The sequence below is a fragment of the Dasypus novemcinctus genome, chromosome 7, assembly GCF_030445035.2.
Source record: "Dasypus novemcinctus isolate mDasNov1 chromosome 7, mDasNov1.1.hap2, whole genome shotgun sequence".
NCBI lineage: Eukaryota > Metazoa > Chordata > Mammalia > Cingulata > Dasypodidae > Dasypus > Dasypus novemcinctus.
The window spans coordinates 83,926,565-83,949,281 of record NC_080679.1 but is presented as its reverse complement, the minus strand read 5'-3'; the positions used below and the strand labels follow the sequence as shown (position 1 = coordinate 83,949,281).

The window sequence follows — 22,717 nt, the reverse complement described above, 5'->3', positions numbered from 1 at the left end:
CTTCTGGGTCGGTCAGCTGCAAAGAGCTGCTTAGCCCAAGGATTCAGTCTTCCCTGGTGCCCACATCCAGGGCCTGATCAAGGCAGCGGTGTGAAAACCCAGGTATTTCAGCTGAACACGGGACACCCTATTAGGGTCATATATGCTCCAGAGTCCCTGTGGAGGTGGTTGAGTCTTCTCCCTCCCTCTGTCCAATCCTGCTTTTCCGCCTCCCTCCTGGTATCTATGACCCCCAATAAATATACTACAGGCCAAACTCCATCTTGGTGTCTCCTTCCTGACCCACTCAGCAAGAGCTAAGACTCTCTCTGATGACCCCATGGAAGTGAGAACACCTCTTCTGTATCCTGATACTTCTTCCAAGCTTCTAGTCTGAAATTTCAGCTTCCAGTTGTATATTCCTGCTAGTACTTTAAATTCAAGAGGTCCAAATACGATGCATAACTGATCCCTCAGCTCTTGCCTAAGAACAACTTGTGGGTTTTTTTCCGGCTTTATTATTGATTTAATGGTACTACCATCCTAGTCCCATAGGAGAAAAACTTTGGGGGTAATTTTGACTCCTCACACAGTTTGTTCTGCACATTCAGTTATTATTCATACTCCCAACATAGGGAGGAGTTTGCTTATTCCTCTAGGGATTCACATCCCTCTAAGCAGGGCATGCTCCTGAAATTATAATTGAGAACTTTCTTTTGTTCTCTGGTATCCACTTCCTTTAATGTTTTTGGCTATCCCTTCTCTGGATTCCAAAGACTTTAAAAAATAATTCTTTTTTTTTTTTTCCCTAAAGAACACACGCACAAAGTTGCAAAACACAATCAGCTACTTATTTTTGGAGGAAATATGTTGACTCACATATTAAATAAGAAAGTAATGCTTTGCAGGATTGGTAGCAAATGTCAAAGGTTTTACTTTTCCTTCTGCAATCAACATTAGCCCAGTCATTAAAATAAAACATAAGTATTTTGTCCCAGAAAATAGCCAATTTTCTTTTCTTCTTTACGTCTTACTTTGCACTCAAAAGTAATGAAAAAGTGGAAATTTTATAATATTAATATAAATGGAGACTAAAACATGAGTGGATGTTGTTGTATGGTTTAGATGTCTGTGAAAACATATATTTTCAAAGCAGTCAGCTCACTGAAAGATACTGTTGTTAAAAATGGAAAGTTGTGTTGTCAGTTGAAAATGAGAAACGGGGGTGTTTGTGAGGGAGAAATTGTCAGGAAAGCAGTAGAACATTTCCTGCCCATGGGTGCAGTCTTGAGGATGTGTGACAGCCATGACAAATCCAACAACCATCACCACAGCACCAGTAAGAAGCATGACAAAGGACATAATCTTATCTGAGTGTGTTCTTGGTTCTTCAGACAGTTTCAGATAACATGCTGATGGAATGATAAAAATTAGAGGAGCTGCACAGAGCACACCCTGTGTATTGAAAACAAGAAAAAAGATAAATTAATCAATGGAAGTATTCTTCATAAGTTTTTAAAGAATATTAAAAATTTTTTTAAATTATTTGATATTGTTCATGTGAAGGTTTGCCGATCATTCTGAACCTATTCAGTTGATCCAAAGGAAAGAAAAATAATTCCAAAAAAGACTTAAGAACAAATTTTTCCTTTTCTGGTATAATATTTACAAACAAAAAAAGGAAAATAGTATAACAGTGTATCAGACTTAAAAGGCAATCAGAGGGGAGCAGGTGTGGCTCAGTGGTTGAGTGCCTGCTTCCCCTGTACAAGGTCCTGGGTTCAATCCCCAGTACCTCTTAAAAAACAAGACAATCAAAAAATAATATAGAAAATGAATGTGGTAAGACCAATGTCTGGTAAACTTTAAACATTTCCTATATTTTCAGTTACATTATATTTCTTTATGTTCTTCATTTCAAATTACTGTGTCTCTACCATGCTGTTCAAATCTGAGTGGTCTATTTGTCATTTGTGTACAAGAGGCCTTATGGGAAGGTATACAGGCATATTGTGTTCCCTCTGTACTTGGGTTTCCAGGAAAATAGGCACCTGTCTGGATGAACAAGGAAAACTATAACTCCAAGGGCACTTAACATGAATAGTATTTCTAAATCCTTTTTCAAATAAAACTAAACACATTAATTACCCTATAAAATTGACAGCACAGCTACATGACTGTGCCTCATTTACCCTCTCCCATATTGGCTTATGGATAAGTCCAACCTAAGGGGAAATGTCAGGTTGAAACAAATGTTTAGTAGTATGGTCTATTATAAGAATACCAAGAGTGATTTACTTTGAAGAAAAAAAGGCTTGCCCTTTGAGTAGGCTTAAGTCACAGTAGAAACTTTATAAATGATATAAACATTAGGTAATATATTTTATTCAAAATATTACTTATATTATGTAAAATAAAATATATTATAAAAATATGTTAAATATAATTTTATGACAAGATTCTCTTAAACCATAAAATACCATTTTAAAAACATGCCATCAATAGCAAATGTAATGCTGGTTTAAAATAAGATGGAAATGTTCTATAAAGGACATGTTTTGCTATATTTAAAAAACTTGTTCTTATGGAAATTTTCAACCATACGTAAAAGTAAAAAGAATAGTATAATGAAACCCCATGCACCCATAACCTATGGTTTAAAAGCTTTTAAATCCATTATTTTGGTGGAATTTTCCCAGGGAAAATTACAGCAAAATGAATTTTAAGTTGGATGGCATAAAAAGAAGAGATTATACCTTAAGTATGGTTTTAAAAGAAATACCTTCTCAATATCACCATTTAAGAAAATTACTGTGTGCTTTATACTAAGCACCATCCCCACACCAAACATATCTCTACAATGATGGTTATAAACATTATAACTTTATTTAAAAAGAAAAAAGAAAAATTCAAGAGAAATGACAATTAAGGAGTGGGGCACATTATGAAATCAGACTTGCTAGGTAGCATGTAAATATCAGGAGAAGAAGAGGAGAGACCACCCTGTACGGCAAATCTTTCTACAGTCACTGATACAGATATGAGAAAATAGGGAGAGGTTCCAAAATTGCATTCAAATTTAATATATATGGACAATAGGCTTTGGTCATTTATAACACATAAATACAAATGAATACCTATAAAGGCACACAGTGAAGTGGAAACAGTGGCATTGGTAGTTGCTGAGGGCAGAGAGAGGGAAGAAGAAATGTGATGTGCGGGCATTTTCGGGACTTGGAGTTGTCCTAAATGATATTGCAGGGACAGGTACTGGACATTATATATCCTGCCATATTCCACTGAATGGACTGGGGGAGAGTGTGAATTGTAATCCATGCAGTGCAGCAGTGCTAAAGGTGTATTCACCAAATGCAATGAATATCCCACAATAATGAGGGAGGTTGTTGATGTGGAAGGAGAGGGGTGGGGTGGGGTGTGGGGTATATGGGAACCTCTTACATTTTTTAATGTAACATTTTTTTGTGATCTATGTATCTTTTAAAAAAAGACAATTAAAAATAAATTAAAAAAAAGATGAGTTTCCATATGTGCTGAGATTAAGTGGATTATGGATTCTGAGACTGTCATGAGGCTTGGAAATGACAATACTTTTTAAGTTATAGAAAATACTGTAGAACTTAATCCCTGTTTATATTAAATAATTATTACCCTCTGATCTCTTTGAGAAAAGTGTTTTTGAAAACATCACAAAAGTAATTAGAATTACATATATGAGATCATTTCCTTTATAGGAGCAAAAAGTATATGTGAGGCTAATTCATCTTGAACTGCAGAAGTGTGAAGTGCTATCAGAATGAAAACTGCCACCAGATGCTGCATGGTTGATGTCTGTACTGGAAGAAGTCCAGATGGGTATTTGATCCAGATAACAGCTCATTCCTTGATATTTGAAAGCTCAGTCTTGCTAGGGGCTGTTGCTAGTATTTGAGATTATCTCTAAAAATGATAGAGCAATTCCATATGATCTATTCCCATAGGCCATGCAGTGAAGTAAGTTTAATTGAACTATTTTAGGTAAACCTCCTTGAGGATGTTCCACTGGCTTTGGAATAATTTTTGAAATTTCTTGACATAATGTAAACATTATAACTGCCTATTAAGGAGACAATAAAATATAGTCTCATTTATAAAGACAGGACAGTACAATTCATTGAAAATAACGCTCTTGATGCCAGGGCATTTTGTGGTTTGCAGTGGGGAAAGAGCAGTGTTGAAGATTTTTACTGGTCATACAGATTGGAAATGTGTCTGAATTCTACCTGGATAGAAATCTCTCAAATGATGCTAAGAAACTGAAACTAAATAAAAGAATGTTTATACATTTTCTAAATGTCTACTTTATCAATTCAGACTCATGAAAATTTTTTCCTGTGTCACAATAAAGAAACTGTCTAGCTCAGGCAACTTGGATTACTGCTTACCCTGATGGCTGTATTTCTATATTGGGCTCTGGCTAGGTAATTGGCTTACTTTCTTCCTTCCACTGTAAGCTGCACACAATGCTTGTTGGGCTGGTAACTCTGGCCACAGGCACCAGCTGCTTTATCATTTCTCTTTGTACTGCTGCAAGTAGAAACCCATAGGGCCCAATTATTGCAGATGCTTTTTCCCTCTAAAAGCCACATCAGTGCCAAGACGCTGGATTCTTAGTATCAAGAAGGTGACTTACATTTACTTTATTCTTTTAAAAATTAATTTTTAAAATTGAGAGTGCATTTCCTTTGGAAAAAGATGCCATTGTTGTTTATTGCCTTGTAAACAAAGAAATATTAATAAAAGAGAAGCAAAGGTCTAAATGGTGTTTTACTTTTCACTGAATAACTCACATACATCAAGCAATTTATCCTACACTATTTTAGTTACACTAAGTAACATTTTCCTAATGGCAAATTTAAGATTGGATTCTGTTATACACCTCACTTATGAGTATCATTGTTCTAATTAGTGATGATTAAAAGTCACATAAAAAAGAATTCCTAAAGTACTATAATTATTACTTAGATATAAGCTGTTACCTAAAAACTATTAATTAATATAAAAACTTTTAGTTTCATTTTATTTCCTCTCTTGGTATTTACTTTAACCCATTATTAAAGTTTATCCATATGTATTACAGATTACTCTTAACCTTACTTATAAGCAAACAACACATAGATTCTTAATCTAAATATGGATAGAGGAATGAACAGAATTATTTTATATAATTTAAAGTCTTATACTTGGGAAAACTCAGACTAGCATAATGATTTAAAATGTGGGCTACAAACTAGAAAAATACCTTGAATAAAATGGGGAAAAGGTAAAGACAAATGAGTATATTTGGCTAAGAGTCTTCAAAAATGAGTCAGGAGGTCATCAGAGGTGTCGTGTTGATGCACCCCTCAGCAGGATCCCAGAGACAACCAAAGTGGATACAACCCCAGTACTGGTGCTCCTGATGGCTACAAAGACACACAGGTTCTGCGATCATGGCAGATGGCTCTGGAGTTCAGTGCCTTGTCAGTGGGCCCTGCTTTGGAATTTGTGTTCCTGAGTGTGATGGAGTTGGACTCAGATGTGAACTTTCTACACATGCCTCCTCTGTCACTTTTCCTGAACCTGTGGTTTGCTCTGGGGTTGGTGAATACACAGGAGACTTCAATCTCTGGACTGGCCATATGCCAGGTGGGCCCTGAGCCTCAGCAGAGTTGCAGCTCCTACTCTCCGATTTGTTAGACTTGCACAGGTCTGCTAACAGGGAGGTGAAGATGGTCAACCACCACACCAGGGAACCAAGAGCACCTACATCTCCAAGCAGGAGAACCACATCCATCAACCATGTGGAATCTAAGCCTCCTCTCAATATAGAGGTGGAGTGGACATCACCATCCCAGGGTGCACAGGATGGAGGAATAAAATATGGATTAGAATGACCTTACTGGTATTCTACGATAGAACTATTGTGACTAGTAATGGAAGAAACTGTAGCATTGATCTGGAGAAAGTGGCCATGGTAGTTGCTGAGGGCAGAGAGAGGGAAGAAGAGATAAGATGTGTGTGCATTTTTGACGCTTGGAGTTGTCCTAAATGATATTGCAGGGACAGATGCTGGACATCATATATCCAGCCATAACCCACTGAATGGACTGGGGGAGAGTGGAAACTACAATGTAAAAAAACAAACAAACAGAAAACAACAAAAAAAAACACCTACAATGTAAACAATAATCCATGTGGTGCAGCAGTGCTCCAAAATGTATTCACCAAATGCAATGAATGCGCCACAATGATGAAAGAGGTTATTGATGTGAGAGGAGTGGGGTGTGGGGTGTGGGGTATGTCGGAAGCTCTTATATTTTTTAATGTAACATTTTTTGTGATTTATGTATCTTAAAAAAAAAAAGACAATTTAATTTAAAAAAATTCATTGAGACTTGTTCTATGACTTAAAAAAAAAATGTGGGCTACAAGGTTTGAATACCCATGTTCAAATTTTGACTCTTTCTCTTACAAGTTGTGTGACCTCATAATATTTATATATCCACTCTGTCTCAGTTCTTTCATCTATAAAGTTAATACAGATCAAGGGAAATAATGCTTGCACATCACTTGACACAGACTAAGTACGCAATGTTAGCTTTAATTATCATTGGGAAGCGGAACACAACATGCTTTAATTACTTCTAATATGTTGCATGATTCAGCATGCATTAATTATTAACAGAAATGATTGATGCTTGATCTAGCTCTATTAAACAGGACACATGCCCACACAAAAGACAGTTGAGTAAAAACCTGAAAATATTCTTGTGCATACCAGAAGACTAGCTGATGGAAAAACACATGCTCAGGTAGTCTGACAAGAACAGAGATGCTAGATTTTCTTAATTCTTTAAACTGCTTTAAAACCAGTATAATTGGTTTGTGCTATTAGGTCATAACAGATAATCTAAGATGCTTCTTCAATTGTTTTTTATGTATGTACATAAAACCAGATTTTTAAAAAAATCTAAGGATTTTACAATCAAATTTAAAAATATTTTAGATAGTCCTCCACAACTAGCTCAGAGCTAGGCTTTACAAGAGATATTTACAAAGTATTCTTTTCCGATTACTCTCCAATATTAGAATTCAGTCTTAACAAGTTTTCAACATAAGCTCAATAGGTAATATTTAATGTGATTATAAGCCTATGATTTTGTTATTCAAGTATCAGGAAAATTAGCAATTAACTTTAAAGAAAGTAATGGTAAAACTTAAAAAAAATATATCAATCCTGGAAAATAAGCAATATGTGTGTGCCTGGTTAACATATGGGGGACAAAAAATATGTTAGTTTATCAAGATGTTTTGAGTGGCCAAGGAGCTGATAACTATATCTCTCTTATAACAAAATTCTAATACAATAAGGGGAAAAAACATGGGAACTCAAATGAGACATTTCATAAAACAAGACATAACAGGACCAGGATGATTATGTTGATTATCTCCACAGCAGAACTAAAGGATTACCATTACTGTCAACACCAACAATTTTTGCAAAACTGCATTAAAGAATGTATTTTAGGTCCAGCATCTGTAGAAATAGATCCTGAACGGTAGTCCCAAGAGGCAATTATCAGCAATTTGAGCACTATGTTCTTAGCACTGTGCTAGATATTATGCAGGATGATAAAGGCTAATTATTATTCTTGTCTTCAAAGACCTTACAATTTAGTAGGGAAGGCAAACTATAGTCCATAGAGTGTATCATATGAGATAATATATAATGCAAATTAATGCATTAAAGAAGTCAGCACTACTTTATATAAATCAAGGTTGGTACACGAAATTATTTGAGTGGACCTGCTGGCCCTTGGCCTCAGCAAAATTGGGAAGTAGGTTAAAAATTATCTTTGACACTTGTTCACCTCCCCTATCAGCTTTTTTTCCCATTGTTAGTTGAATAGTTAATTCCTCAGTCCCCTGAGGTTTTGGACAGCTGTCTACTACATGAAGGTTACCTACTCCCTACTTTCCATTTACTCTGCTATAAGAAAATTCCCAAAAGAATGTTCTCAATGAAATCTATGACAGCATTTGTCTGGGACTTTGAATCAAAAAGGCATTTGTAGGGAATAGTGTCTGGGGCACTGACCTCTCCCTCAACCACCGGTGGAATGAATAATGACAACTTGGGATTCCAAGTTTTCTCTTCTGGTGATACATCACTTTTAAATAAAAGTAAGTGATGTGATACTGAGTAGAAATTCTGTAAGGATTGTAGAAGGGAGAGATCAGTGACCCTCAAGTGGTAGCTCTGTTTCCATTTCTGTGTTATGGAATGGCATCATTATTTTAGTTCTACAAAGTAGAACTGAGGAGTCATTCTTGATGTGTCCCTCTATCCCTCTACCCTTTCAGCAGGATCTGTTATTAAGTCCTGTCAAATTTTCCTCAGAAATATCTTTTGGTAGCTTATCTACTTCCCTCTGTTTTTCTCATCACTCATATAGCAACTGAACTTTTACACTTATCTGTAAGACTGTAAGCTCCATGAAACTGTGGATCCTTTCTGATTTCCTCCAGTGTTGTACCCACTGTGCAGTACATAGTAATTATTAAGTAAATATTTGATCAATGATTATGTGAGTTAGAATTTGCTCTCGACCTTGAAGACTTTGTAAGATTCAGAAGGAAATGAAAGGGAAATAGTCATTCTAGAAGAAGATAAACAGATAACCAAAAGGATAAAAGGAAGGGTTAAAATGACTAGTTCACAGGCCAAAAATAAGGTTGACTAGAGCTGAGGGTAGATTTTGGGAAGTAAAATGGAAAATAACAAAATAACTTTTCATAGAAGTCATGGGGTTAGATTATAGAGACAACAGAGTTTATACTTGCCTCAGTAGGAAAGGGGTTGACAGTAGAGATTTTTGAGCAGGATGGAGATAAGTTGGAATCAGAATTTAAATATGTGCTATTTGAAGCAGAAAAGCCTGAATTAATTCAGATATGATGGGATGGAGTCCTAGATTTGAGTGGTGCCAGTAGAGACTATGAAGGAATGGTCTGAAGAGAGGACAAAAATATTTTAAAGAAAAAAATTAGGCCATGGTAAGTGAGTGTGGACTATTGATATAACTCTCTTTATTCTTGTACTTTTAATGAATCTCAGTAGACTTATTTTTACTTAGGAAAGAAAATTTCAGATCCATTTAATTTATAGTTATTTTAAATAATATCTATGTATTTTAGTAAATGAAATATACAAAAGAGCTCTAAACCAGGGTTCCTCAATCTCAACAGTACTGGCATTCTGGATCACATAAATGTTTATTGTGGGGTTGTCCCATGCATTGGATAACTGAGCATCATCAGGTTTTACCCACAAGACACCCATAGCACTCCCTACCTAGTGGCAACAATCAAGAATTTCTCCAGATATTGCCAAATGCCCCCTGGGGATGGGATTAAGGGGGCAAAATCATGTGGATGGGAAAATACTACTCTAAAAGTGTATAGTCCAATTAAGTATGCAATATCATTATTAATATTTACTATTCTATACAAATACTTTTTTCATTCCATTTAAGAAAGTGACAGTTTTATTAAAGCAACTACAACTTATGTTGAATGTAAATATTATTTTAAAAGGATTTTTTAAAAGGGAAGGAGTGAATTTTTAAATATACTTACATTCAGCTCTAAAACTATTCCAAGGCAATCAAACAGCAATGACGCAAGTGTGGCTATGGTAATGATAACCACTGTGATGATAACGTGAAAAAGTGTTGAAAGGTTCCCACCAAAAAACACATTGATAATTACCTGCCAGATAAACAGATTATTTAGAGAGAGACTCCCAGAGGCATGCAGGTCTCACTAAGAGAGTATTTCATATAGCACTTAGGGCTATATAAAATATGATCAATAAGGCAATCAAATCTCAAGTCAGTATGAATGTTCTTTTTCACAGTACTTACACATAGACACTTATCATGAACAAATATTTTTGAACTTCTAGACAATCCGTGAGTATACTACAGAACAGAATATGGCACACCAATGTTTGAATAAATATAACATTTGTCTAATATAAGAGAAACCTTGAGAAGTTATCTTATCTTTTTTCCTTGAGTCCAACAAGGTCACCACTAAAACTACTGATGCTATTTAGATTTGAATGACCTCTAAGGAAGGTCTTACCACATTTCTTTTAATAATAATGAATGTGTAATATCCTTTATTAACAGAAAATTAAGTTTATATAAACTAAATTCCATTTCAATTTAAGTCTATTTTATCTTGCCTCTCCTCAACAAAAATAGAGGAGTTGAGCACCATTTTCCAAAGATACTCAGTTCAGGAAATCAATTAGCATTTACATATTTAGTGTATCTTACACTGTTACATGGTCTTCAAGGAGAGTATATCTAGGAGATGATTCCTATTCTCAAGCATTAACAGCCTAATTGCAGTGATAAAACAAACATAATGAAATAAACAGAAATCAATTTATGACAGGATATAAAAAGATCAAATAGAATTTAAAATTATAAGGAGCTTTAGTTATCTAGATCTGTTTCCCTTTGAGTAATCTGCTTCACAGCATTGGAAAGGAGAAAATGAGAAGGATGTGAATGGGTTAGTTTCCTCTGACTAGTATTTGCTGTCTGGGTAAAGATCTTGATTTTGGGCAGCTGGGAAGGAAACTTAAGTTCCATCCAAGTGCTGAAGACATAAACTGTGTAGGTGAAGTGACTCAGACTGTCCACAAGAAGTTCACTAGACACCACAGGAGAATGCACCATCTGTTTTTGCTGATCTAGAGATCAGATTTGAACCTAAAGTATTGGGAAGAAGCTAAATCAAAACCATTTCCTGCACCTAACAATGGCAGATTTTTTTTGAAAGCCTCTCACATTTAAAAAAAATCTTCATAAAATAACTAAGTTCTTTCTGTTGCTCCTTTATATTCAAAGTGAATTATACATTTGTAAGGAAGTATAAGTGCTAATTGTTAAGGGCATCAGTAATACAGAACATTTCCTTATTTCATTCCGCTTGTGCAGTTCCTTGTCCCTGGTAATAGCGTTAAGGTAAGCACTGATCTGCCTTGAGAAGCCTGCCAATGGGGTTAGTGACCTTGAAACTGTGTAGACATTTCATTTCATACATTAGACCCATTCACATGGTGCACTGTATAAACAGCCTCTCAGAATAGATCCTAAGACTAAGCCCTTTTCAAAGTGTCTCCTGAAAGAACCACTGTGAAGCAGGATCCTGTTTTATAGCTAATGGTACAGTAGATTTTTTGCTGACTGCACAGGGATTCCTGACAAGTTCTTGTTATCCAATTTTGCACAAGAATTAGTCTTCTTTCAGCTAATCTTCTTCTACAAATTCAAGTGGCCCATATAAGCATAACTTAATTTGGAGTTGGCTTTGTAAATGAAATATAAATATAAATACATGTATAAAAAAGATATAATGTTTGTATTATTTATATACAAATGTATGAATATACTTACATAAATATATAAATGAAATATGTTCTTATACCAGTAAAATTAAAGTTGAATTTGGTTTTCAATGGAAAATAAAATACCTTCATTTAAAAAAAACAACAAAACTGATTAGAATCTGTTCTGTGGTGCTTTTTAATACATGCCGACATAAAATATCTTAGCAAAAGACAATTTTGTAAAACACATTTTAAAACCTGGTACTTAATTTCTTTGTAAGAGTGCTTTAGAAAACCCTTCTGGCTGTACTAAAGGCTGGCCATCACTTTGGAATGCAGTTTTATAAATATTTGTATTTATGTTAATATAGCTGACCACCCAAACATGATTTTCAAATCCAACTTGTGAAAAAATGAACTGATAAATATCTGAATATAAATTTATCTTTAAATTCTTATATTTTATAGTTGAAAAGGAAAAATTTCTAAATTATATTACTTGTAATAATACATTTGGGAATTTGTAGAATTGAATTATTTAGAAAATAAACGTAGTAGAGCGATTTCTACTTGGTAGAGTCACTTGGGTAAAGTGTTGGAAAGGACTTGTGCTTACCTCTCTGGTCACAAAACATTCGATTGGGTAAGTCAAAATGACAGTGATGCCATAACAAAACCTTCCAAATGTTACCAGGTCATCATTTCTGCAATAATTTTCAAATAAATCTCCTAGACAATAATATAAAAGGGATTTATTTAGTAGACATTGTATAGTTAATTTACATAAACTTCATTTCATTTAATTAAGAGGATAGAGTACCAGTTCTCAACCTAAATTTTTGTATGCAATATTGTTATTCACTGATATTAGAATCAGTACATGCTCCACAAACTCATCAGCAACAGTTTTTTTCTTTTGAGTTTTGATATGTTTGCTACAAAACCACATCAACTTCTGAAAAATATTTTATTCATTCTCTTCTTACTTACACTAGAATTGACTCCCTACACCCTTTTTCACTGGCTTTGTAAACTTGCTTTGCATCTTTGTTTCTGGTAAGTGACCATTATTTTTTTTTAAGTCTGTTAAAATAAACAAATTTCCTTTTGAAATGCTATTTTTAGATCAAGCACTATCCTGAAAGGAAGAGTCAGACCAATACATCTGGGCAGCTGAATTTCCTGTGCATCCTACTATAGACCTTAATCACAAACCCAGGACTACAATAAGGAATTCCAAATGTATATTGTCTTCATGACATCTAGTAAACCCAAATGTGAATGCACTGATTTAAAACTGTTAAAATATGGCCATTTCCCAAGAGGAACGTTATACTTAATTAGTTTGAAACTAAATGATGGACCATGTATAACTTGAACAAATTCTTATTTTGAGACTTTATTTTTTCAGATACCTTGAAGAAATACAGGAATCTAATGAGAGTGAGGAAGTCATGTCAAAACAGTTTTTTAATGCTAAAACAAAGACCAGTTGGGTCAGTTTATTTCCTTGATATAATACACTTAAATTTTAGAATGTTGGTCACCATTCTTCAAGTAAACTGAATAGAAAATTAGAACAAAGTTACACACTACTACACTGTTTAAAAAGACGAAAACAAAATAACAATGCCTCTGTACTTTTCCTCATTAAAAGCTAAATACCCTAAATGACCTACCCTTTCCAAAGACTTACTTTCATAGACTTTTGCCTCCTCCTAGCAACGAGGACAAATGTACATTACTTTCCAGTGTGCCTTTGTGGGCAGAAGGAGATTGAACAGCAAAACACAAGTTGTGAAGACCTTCTTGAAAGGTTGATTCAAAGTGTTTCAGCACTTTGAGACAAAAGGACTTTAGTTCCCTTCTGACTAATCTCCACTAAAAATGGACCCGGTATCTTTCTAAAAGTCACCGAGAATGTTCAAGAAGAGTCCAGAGTTCCCTTGTTCACAGAGCTGTAATTTTTCTACTGGAAGGTAGGAGAAAATTAGCATGCAGTTTGCACAAATGCGACCAGATTTGCCTAAGGTGAAGAGAAGAGGTCTGAGTAAACAATGTCAGTTTATTCTAGCTTGAGTCTAGTTGTATTTTAGGGTATTATAGCTAGGGAGAAAAAAACCTAATCTGTAAGCTTGGTTGTATAAAATTTAATTATATCTGAACAATTATCACCAATAAAAACACAAAGAAGATGTGAAAAAGGGGTTATATATAACAAAAAAGGCATTAAAAACCAAGGTTCTATACTGACTGGAGCCCAAATGTCATCAGTTTTGGCAAAGTGAATAGCAAGAGTGATACATGGCAATGCTTTGAGACATAATTCTTACCCAGACTTTCAAGGTTGTCTTGTTATTGCATTCTAATTGCACATGCATATATTATATTTTTATTGCATTGCTATTACACTAATTACTATTTTTTGAGGTCATTTTCTTTACTTCCTGAGAAACCTTGGTCTATAATCATAGTCACCTGCATCCTGTGTTTAAAACAATGCCACTTCAGTGTCACCAGAAAACTAAGCTAAGAGGAGCTAGAGGTTTTTAGTGAGTCATGGTTGACCAAGGTAGAATGGAATGAAAACTGGTTTGGGGATCAGGAGACTTGTTTCCTAGTTTGTGACTGGACAGCTTAGACAACTTAATTCACCTCTTTGTGTTTAAAGTAGGAGGTAAAACTAGTTATTCCACTTACCTTCACAGGGTTGTTTAAAGGTCAATTGAGATAATAGACATCATTTCCCAAGCTGTCAGAGTACCCTGAATATTATACTACCTAGATTATTGAAAATAAAGGTCAAGAGAAATAAAAGAGATGACCACTAGTTGTTGGGCTTGGGTGAATAGAAGAAAAGAGAAATAATTTTGACATGAGGAGGAGGGGGAGGAGAAGAAGGGCCTAGTTTTTTTGGGAAAGATGAAGTTTGGTGTTTAAGGAAAGAAAAGAACAACCAAGAAGAAATATCCAACAGGTATGAGGCTGGAGATGAAAAGAGAGGTCTGGACTGGACTTAAAATAACGAAAGTCTGTAGAGAAATTGTTGAGAGTATAGCAGGCAACTTGCCTGAGCCAGTTGATAGGGGGTGGCAGGGAATTAGGAGAAAGCAAAGATGAATCCCTTGGAGAGCGAGAAAACACAGAGAAAGATTAATCCTGTTTAATTGAGTAGTGATCTTCCTCTAAGGGAGCGAAGTTTGAGCAACAAAAGGATGTCCACTACTATTAAGTGATTCAGAGAGGACCATGATAGTCAGAATCAAGAAGGCTATATTAGCTTTGAAGTCATCATTGCCTCTGAAAGTGAAGCTGCAGTGGAGTAGGAAAGAAAGCCAGAATTCATGTACTTAGAAGTGAAAGCAGAGAAAGAAAGAGTATGGACTACAGAAATAAGCTTAGTACTAAAGAAGGAGAAAATTAGAAAAGAGAGGTAGTAGAAATGCAGGCAGGTAGAGGGAAGAATGGGTAAAAGAGACAGGGATACTTGTACATACAACGTTGGGTATACCTGCACCAAAAATAAGAAGTGATAGCACCAATCCACATAAACACCAAAATATGTTAAGATTGAATCTTTCATTTTACCTTGTGTGAAGCCAGTAAATGTCAAGTATCCACATGCCGCGAAGAGCATACTGATAAATACAGAAACCAAGACGGACACATGGATGATGCGAGACCACTTAGCTACTGTGGGTTCCTCCAAAGAACCATAAACTAAGAAGCAGTTATGATGGCAAATAAATGCTGTATTACCAAATAGAGAGAGAGAGACTTATTAAAGCGAGAACCAGCGCATCAGGGTTTTCTTTTTAATTCTGAATATTGAACAATATTTACTTTAACATGCCAATGAACTGAAGTTCAAATTTACTAGTTTACTAAATATGCCAGAAAATAAATTTTAACAGCTCTAGGAATGAGAAACTTCATTCACATTGGCCTATAGTGTCTTTCCATGTCACTCTTGACATAAACCAGACTGGTATATCCATCCTCCCCTCCATTTTTCTATTCCTAGTAGCTTTTCCCATCTTAAGGGAAATCTAAACAGCATCATATTTTCAGTCCATGGCTTCCTCTGCAATCTGGTTATAATAGGGAAGCTTTAGACATCTGGCTAATTAGAAATACTTTGTGTGCAAGGTTTTGAAGTAGTTAACACTTGCTAGACTTCCAAGTTAGAAAACAAGATGGCTATAATGAGTTTTCTGCATGAGAAAGATATTTGTCCAAATTGAAAGAAATTGTAGTGATGAGTGAGAAAAGTTTCAGTCTAATTTTATGTTGGCACAAACTACATCATATGCTGCTAATAGGAAGTCTAAAACTTAGGACATCTGCTATGCAGACACAATTATGAAACACAGTACTTTTATATGGTACAGCTAACTGCCTATTGACAAAGGGTCTTGGACACAATATACTTACCAAATGACATAACACCAATAGCCTGAATGGCGTTGGGCTTTGCAAATACCCAGGCATCTTCTGTTTTTGGTCTAGAAGAGAAATCAGTTCATTTGATAGATGATTAAACAAATGCAAGCATAAGCATATCAGAGAACAAGATACGGTGTCACAAATTTAACTGGAGTATTTTTAAGTTGGAAATCAACAGGGATCCCCATCAATTCTATTTAATTATAAATAAAATTCCCAGGAATATCAGTGTTATCTCTTCATCTCAGTTCTCTAAAATGCGTGTCGAAGACTTGTAAAGACTCTTTTCTTTTCACATGTGTAAAATATCCACTGATGATTTAATTTTATTAATTTTTTTACTCATCAATTTAACAGGAAACACACTTACTAGCTGAAATACTTATTGAGGGAGATACAAAGATTAATAATGCAATAGTTTTACCTAATATACTTCCGTTTATTCCCCTCTAACTCATTGTTACAGGCTCAACGCACCCTAGGGAAATTCATAGTTGGCATTACAGTTTGAGGGAGGTGCACATGTACTAATATTAATTGAGAATGTTCCAGAAACTATGCTGAGTCATCTCATTTAGTCTTCACAACAACACTATGAAGTATTAATAACACAATTTGACACATGAGGAAAGTCGAGTTCTGGGCGGTGAAGTAATTTGTCCTGCTGTTCTACAGATAATAAATGAAGAAGTTAAGATTTATCTACTTGGTCTGTCTCTCCCAACATATCTTCTCTATATTAAACTGTCAGTGACCTCATATTGTCACTTGTGGTTACAATTCTCAAAGAAGTTTTGGAAATAGTTATACTTTACATAGCTCAAAGCACCCTCTTTCCTAGAGGAATTAAAATACTCACTAGTTGATAGATTGGCAGGGATTGGTCTACTCAGTTAATATGTCCTGAGTAATGGTGAAGAGCATAGGCTCCAGAGTCAGACAGGATAATATCGTGTGACTTAGTCAGGCTACTTAACTTCTCTGTGTGTCAGTTTCTGTAGCTATAAAATGGAAATATAAAGGTAGCACCAATCCACTGAGTTATTATGTGGATTAAATGAATTAACATAAAACTTCTAGAAGAGAGCCTGGAACATTGTAATTGTTCAATAAAAGGTCACAATACAATTATCATGATTATGTATTAATATTGTTATATTTTCTATTTAATTAAGTAAAGGTAGTAAAAAGTCTAAAAGTCATTTAATCAGAGTAAAAAGTCTTCCCTGGGAAGAACAGGCTTAAGTGAAATCCAAAAGAATGCATGAAGGTAAGAAAGGGGTTCAGGGGAAAGGCCCTAGAAAGCGTGAAGGCAATGGGTGTTTTAAATAAAAAAGAGGAATTTAAAACCCACCCATTTCATAAGCTTGTTATTCATTTTTTTATTTAAAGAAGACACAAAGAAGAACTGTTTGTTTTGTCAAAGTCTGTGGGATTTATACATATTTTCTTTCTCTCCATGTATGAAACCAGCAATTACAGAAACAAAAGAACTTTACCGGAGGCTAGCCTGCAAGAGAGGCCTTGGGCTGTTACAGGACTTGCTCCAAGTCCCACAGCTTTTTGAGTGGGAGCTGCTGCCACCTGCTGCCTCTGCTACTCTTACTGCAGTGAACATTAAAGTACAGCGATATACCTGTCAAATTGCAAAGGGGAAACCTATGTACATGGAAAACAGACATAAGGATTGTACAAATGATCCTTAAAAAATGATTTTGATGGAGTATCACTAAAAGCCATGGAAGCTTGAAGTTCATCTAATTTCCTAATGTTTTAATAATATGCTTTCCTTGTTATGGCTTTTGCATATGAAAAATATTCTTTTTATTATTATTTCACAGTACAGATTGTGGTGGTGTTATTATTTTCAAATCTTAAATTAGCAATGAAAATATAGGAATTTAGTTTCATCTCTCTCTCTCTTGTCTTTCTGTCTTTTTGATTCCTTGTGTATAGTACTAGATAAAATGAAGTGTTAAACCATATCTTGGGATAATTTTGGATTTTCTGAGCTCATCTTGATGGTGATATTATAAAATGGAAAGTGCTAAAAAAAAGGTATAACAGATAGAAAAATATATATGTAATCTAGGGAAAGAGGAGGCTTTCCACTGATAAAATAGCCTGGGACTGAGTTCTAGGAACAAACCAGTTCCTTAGAGGAGAAAGATATATTTCCCTGATATATTTTATTGGTTGCTGTAACCTTGATATCTAAACTGGATGAGAAAGTGAAGTTACTACTGTTCTGACTCAAGAAAAAGATGCTGAAATACAAAATGAAATGTTATCAAATGGAATGAAGTGATATATAAGGGGAAAAAACATGACTAAGGATTTTTTTCCAGTAAATGCAAGGATAATTTATTAACAGACAAAAATCTATTAATGTAATTTACGCTGAAAGTAGTTGACTCTGAGAAGCTGGATTTTGGAGGTGAAAAGAATGGGGTAGGGGATTATTGTTGTTTTAAATCACATTGCAAACTATTTGACTCTTGAAACTAGGTACATACATTCCTTAAATAAAAATTAAAAAGAGAGTGCGAGAAGCACTAGAGTTCTTTATCCAGTACAATGGTAGCAGCAAGGTGATAGTTACAGCCTTGCTCCTGAAGTGTGGAGATACTTGAGTGGAAAAGCTCTGTGTAGAGTTTCATTTAATTATTTGGAAGTCCTGCATTTTGGTTTCATTAGGTGGAGTGGTCTTATAAAATCTTGATGTATGTGCGTGTGTTGGGTGTTTAATCTTCTTTGGAAGTAATGGGAAATTAATCTCCCATGATTTTTACCAATTTGAAGATAGAGTCATTTTCACTAAATATCTAAATAATGGGCACGAGTAAACAATTCCCAATTTGGAGGGTTGGAAAAAAAAATCAAGCAAAACAAAATAAAACCTTATTTTAGTCACTGCTTTGAATAGGTGATTTCTTCCCAAATATTTCCATTAGATGCATACAGATGGTTCTTGTTCTTCCTTTTTCTTTCTTAATCACTAGATCAAGTGCAGAGATAATAGCTAAATGGCTATAAACTGAAAAGTATGAACGGAACTAGATAATCCAGTAACTGAATACATTTTGAGAGAGAGACTTAGCTCCCCACTTCCTCCAATTGACTAAGTCTGCTACCTTTAATGTCATAGTACAAGCCCCACAAAAAAATGAAATAACTTCCTTATGACAAAAAAAATATTTAACATCAATCATTTGAGTTTGTACTTGAAATCTCAGACAAATTAATAATCACAGGTTAAAGTTGGACATTTAGTTAAATATGGTTTGTAGGTCCCATTTGTTTATCTTCTCTCTCCTCTGATATTCCATTAAGATACTAATAAAGGAATTTAAAAGAGAGGTAAATACATGGGGAAGGGGATAGTGGCATAGGGGAGAGAAGAAATTTTGTGAGAAGGCAAACAGATATTGACAGGTAGCTGTTGACAGTAAGTCGTTACAACCATGTGGAGGGAGCTAATGATAAGAAAGGTGCTGATTCATTTTGCAGGACCCAGAGACACTGGGGAGCTACTGAGGCTGCACCAGGAGAAGGAGAAAATAAAGAAAAGTGGAAGATGGGGATCCTGGATATAGAGTATTCAACACAGACAGTGGTAGTAGAAGGAAAACCTAGGATGACAGGGCAGCAAGTTGATAAATCAATCTGTCTAGAGAGGAGCAAGAGACAAACATGTCTGGAAGGGAGAGCTCCAAGAAAAATAATAAAATTGATGGACAATCGTAAATGAGCATTTGGAAAAGAGCTATCAAAAATTCACAAAACGAAGTTAAACTGGACATACAATCAAACATGGGTTAAAAACAAGACTGAAACTAATATCTCTAGGAAAAATAAAAAGGAAAGTAAGAAGAGAAACCTAACTATTTAATTTTAAAAGTTGTGTTATACCTCCATATATTAGGGCAATGTAGGAAGGGGAAATTTAACTTAAGAGAATCCAGAAATTGCAACCACAGGCATATTACCTTGAAATAAAGATATAAATGCCAGAAGATACAGTTTAAAGTGTTGAAATAGGAAGGGATTTGGTGGAAAACTGTTCTATTTCATTAAAAGGCATTCGTAATATTTAATTTTTAAAGAATAAGCGAATGTGCTGAAAAAAACAAATTGAATAAATAAAGGCAGTATTGAAAAACAGGATCCATCAGGATGCCTTATAAAGCTTCAAAAAGGTCATGATGACATCTTGCAAGTTTATTATGAAGTTCAGATCACTTCAGCAAATGGTTCAAGTGTTTTAAAACATGTTAATACTAACAAAAATAGGTATTTTATAGCACTTTGAAGACTTGGCATAGCAAATACTTTTTATAAAAATGATTGCTTCCCTTACTCTGAAAATTGTAGATAGCTGTTTAGTTATACATTTTTCAGAAACTTTTTTTTATAGGTTGGGAGAATTACAGGGAATTAAATTCATGCATTTCATTCTGTTTTAAAAGACAATGTCCTCCTTATCTTTTCAACAGTTAAGCATAAGGCAGAGCAGTAGGAAGCAGTCCCACCAAACAGATCTCAGTCTTCATAGATTTATGAAAGCAAGCTCCAGGGCAATTGCTTCTGATCCTCAGAACATTAGGCCTCCGGACCAGCAAGATCAAACAACACCACATCTCTCTAAACACAAGCACCTTCCAAATTATACAATCTCGGCAGACCCTGCATTTTTCTTAAGAGACACTTGCACATTAACCTCTTTAACTAGACACATCTGAGAGTTAAGTGCTCTGGCTGGCGCACCAACAAAGGCTCTGCATTTCCTGTCTCACCACGAGCCACTACTGGCACGGACAGACCTCCCCCGCCTCACCAGCTGACAGCCCTCTGCCACTGCACTCCCAGCTCACTTTTATTCTGATTTTGATGTATAGACAATTGTGGTTTACACGAACATATAAAGCTATCTAGGAAAATTCTTCCTGGGAATCACTCTAAACATTGAAACGGTTCCACTTTTTTGAAACATTTGTTTTTAAAACTGACCTTGAGTTAAAATTTATGTGACACTTTATGCTGATTTTTGCCAAAACATAAATTTGTGTGTATGTTTTAAATGAAGGATCATAATAAAAACCTAGGACATAGAAAATCATAGAAAAAGCCAGAAGCTGGACATCAGTAGAAACCAGAAGAGCAGACACAGGAGGAAACCCAAAACATCACCACATGACATAGGATTCTATCATGAGCATTCTACAGATGTTGGGGAGAAACTATGGCCATGCTAATGCCTTGGTTTGGGACTTCTGGCCTCTAAAATCATGAGCCAATAAATTCTAGTTATTGAAGAAAAAAAAAACAACAACTAGCACAAGTTGGCACCATAAACATCAGAAATATTTCCTTATTAGCATTAAGACCCCAATTTCTTTTGATTCTTATTCTGTAACCTACCGTTCCTTCAGTATTGGTTCCAAGTCCTCTGTTAACTCTTTAAAACATTGGTGTAAACAGTGTTTTCCTCTCTGTGTTTGGAATGAAAGGACAGAGAATGGTTTGGGGAGGAGGGATTTCTCTTTTTAAAAATACTGAAAAATCATGAAAATTATGGGTGTGTGTGTGTTTTGTTTTTTGTCATCCATTGTATTTTTCACAAAAAAGAGTTCAATGAACATATAATGTGAGTTTATATTAAAATAATTTTGGGCATGAGCTCCGGATATTTATGTCCCATTAGTCTTCTACTTGCATCACGCGTCTTACATGCTGTACATGCACAATTTTGGCACATCAGCTGTCCCTAAACTCCAGACTTTTATTTTCAAAACTCTGGATGACTTCTTTCCTTTTTCCTCTTCCCACTCCACCAAGAGTTGCTTACAGTCAAGATATCAAATCATTAAAAAATTTACTATTATTTTCCTAGGCCTTCCTCTTTTCCTATCCTGGTTAATAACTTAAAAAAATTTAAGGCTCTTCCTCTGTTTTCATAGCGCAGTGATTATAACTCAATTAAATATCCTAAAGATGATTTTTTAATGCATTTATTCATGCTCCTTCTCCACCTATAAGCTATAGGGGTCTGCGGGAAGGGATTGTGCAGGCACCTTTATTTTTTATATGCTAGGTTCCACGGCCAATGCTAAAATGCCCTTTCCCTCCAAGTCCCTCATGTTGTTAGAACTTTGAACTGCTTCTACTGTTACACCCATCACACCTTTCGATCTCCCACACTTCTGCCAAAAAGAGCCCCAACCTTCTTTCCTCTTTTTTGACCCAATTAATGTCTACATCTTTTTCAAGCAACAGCTCACGTATTATTATATATTATCCTCAAACATTACCTGCCTATACAGGCTGGACTAAGGGCCCTATCTCTGTTTCCACAGCACCCTGCCCATAATTACATTAAATATTTTATTGAATAATCTTTCATAATTCTTTCCCCTCTTTATGAACTATAGGGATCTGAGGTCAGGGAACCTTTCTCTTCATAGCCCCAGTACCTAGATGAGTGAATGGCATCAGTGGGCATTTAATAAATGCTTATTGAGTGAATGAACATCTACTCTGTTTTTGCTCTTTGGTTGTGACTCCTTTCCAGCTACCAGTCTGACTTCTAACTGGGAATAAGGGACAGACACCAAACCTCACCAAGGCAGTCATTTATATAAATAATTGGTAATGGGTGGACTGAGTCCCTAACATTGAACAGCCTAGGCCATTCCTCCAACTCCACTAACACAGTGACTGACTAATCCTCCTTTAAAATGTGGTGTCTTGCTGATATTTTTCCTGTTTACATATAGAATCAAGCCAAAAAATGCTTCTATGTGTAGCTTCATGTGGGCAATCTGTCTTGTAAAACATGCCCCTAGC

General features: G+C 35.3%; 1 protein-coding gene across 1 annotated transcript in view; it reads right to left on the bottom strand.

The window, feature by feature from the left end:
- Window positions 1–675: 675 nt before the first annotated feature.
- Window positions 676–22,717, bottom strand: part of SLC38A11 (solute carrier family 38 member 11) — a 45,220-nt gene continuing 23,178 nt past the window's right edge. Inside the window, exons 7-11 of the mRNA XM_058301267.2 lie at window positions 15,860–15,930; window positions 15,014–15,175; window positions 12,042–12,154; window positions 9,658–9,789; window positions 676–1,434 (exon numbers count right to left, since the gene is read on the bottom strand). Coding sequence (XP_058157250.2) covers window positions 1,141–1,434; window positions 9,658–9,789; window positions 12,042–12,154; window positions 15,014–15,175; window positions 15,860–15,930 — 772 coding nt within the window. The 3' untranslated portion in view covers window positions 676–1,140. The remainder of the gene's footprint in view (window positions 1,435–9,657; window positions 9,790–12,041; window positions 12,155–15,013; window positions 15,176–15,859; window positions 15,931–22,717) is intronic.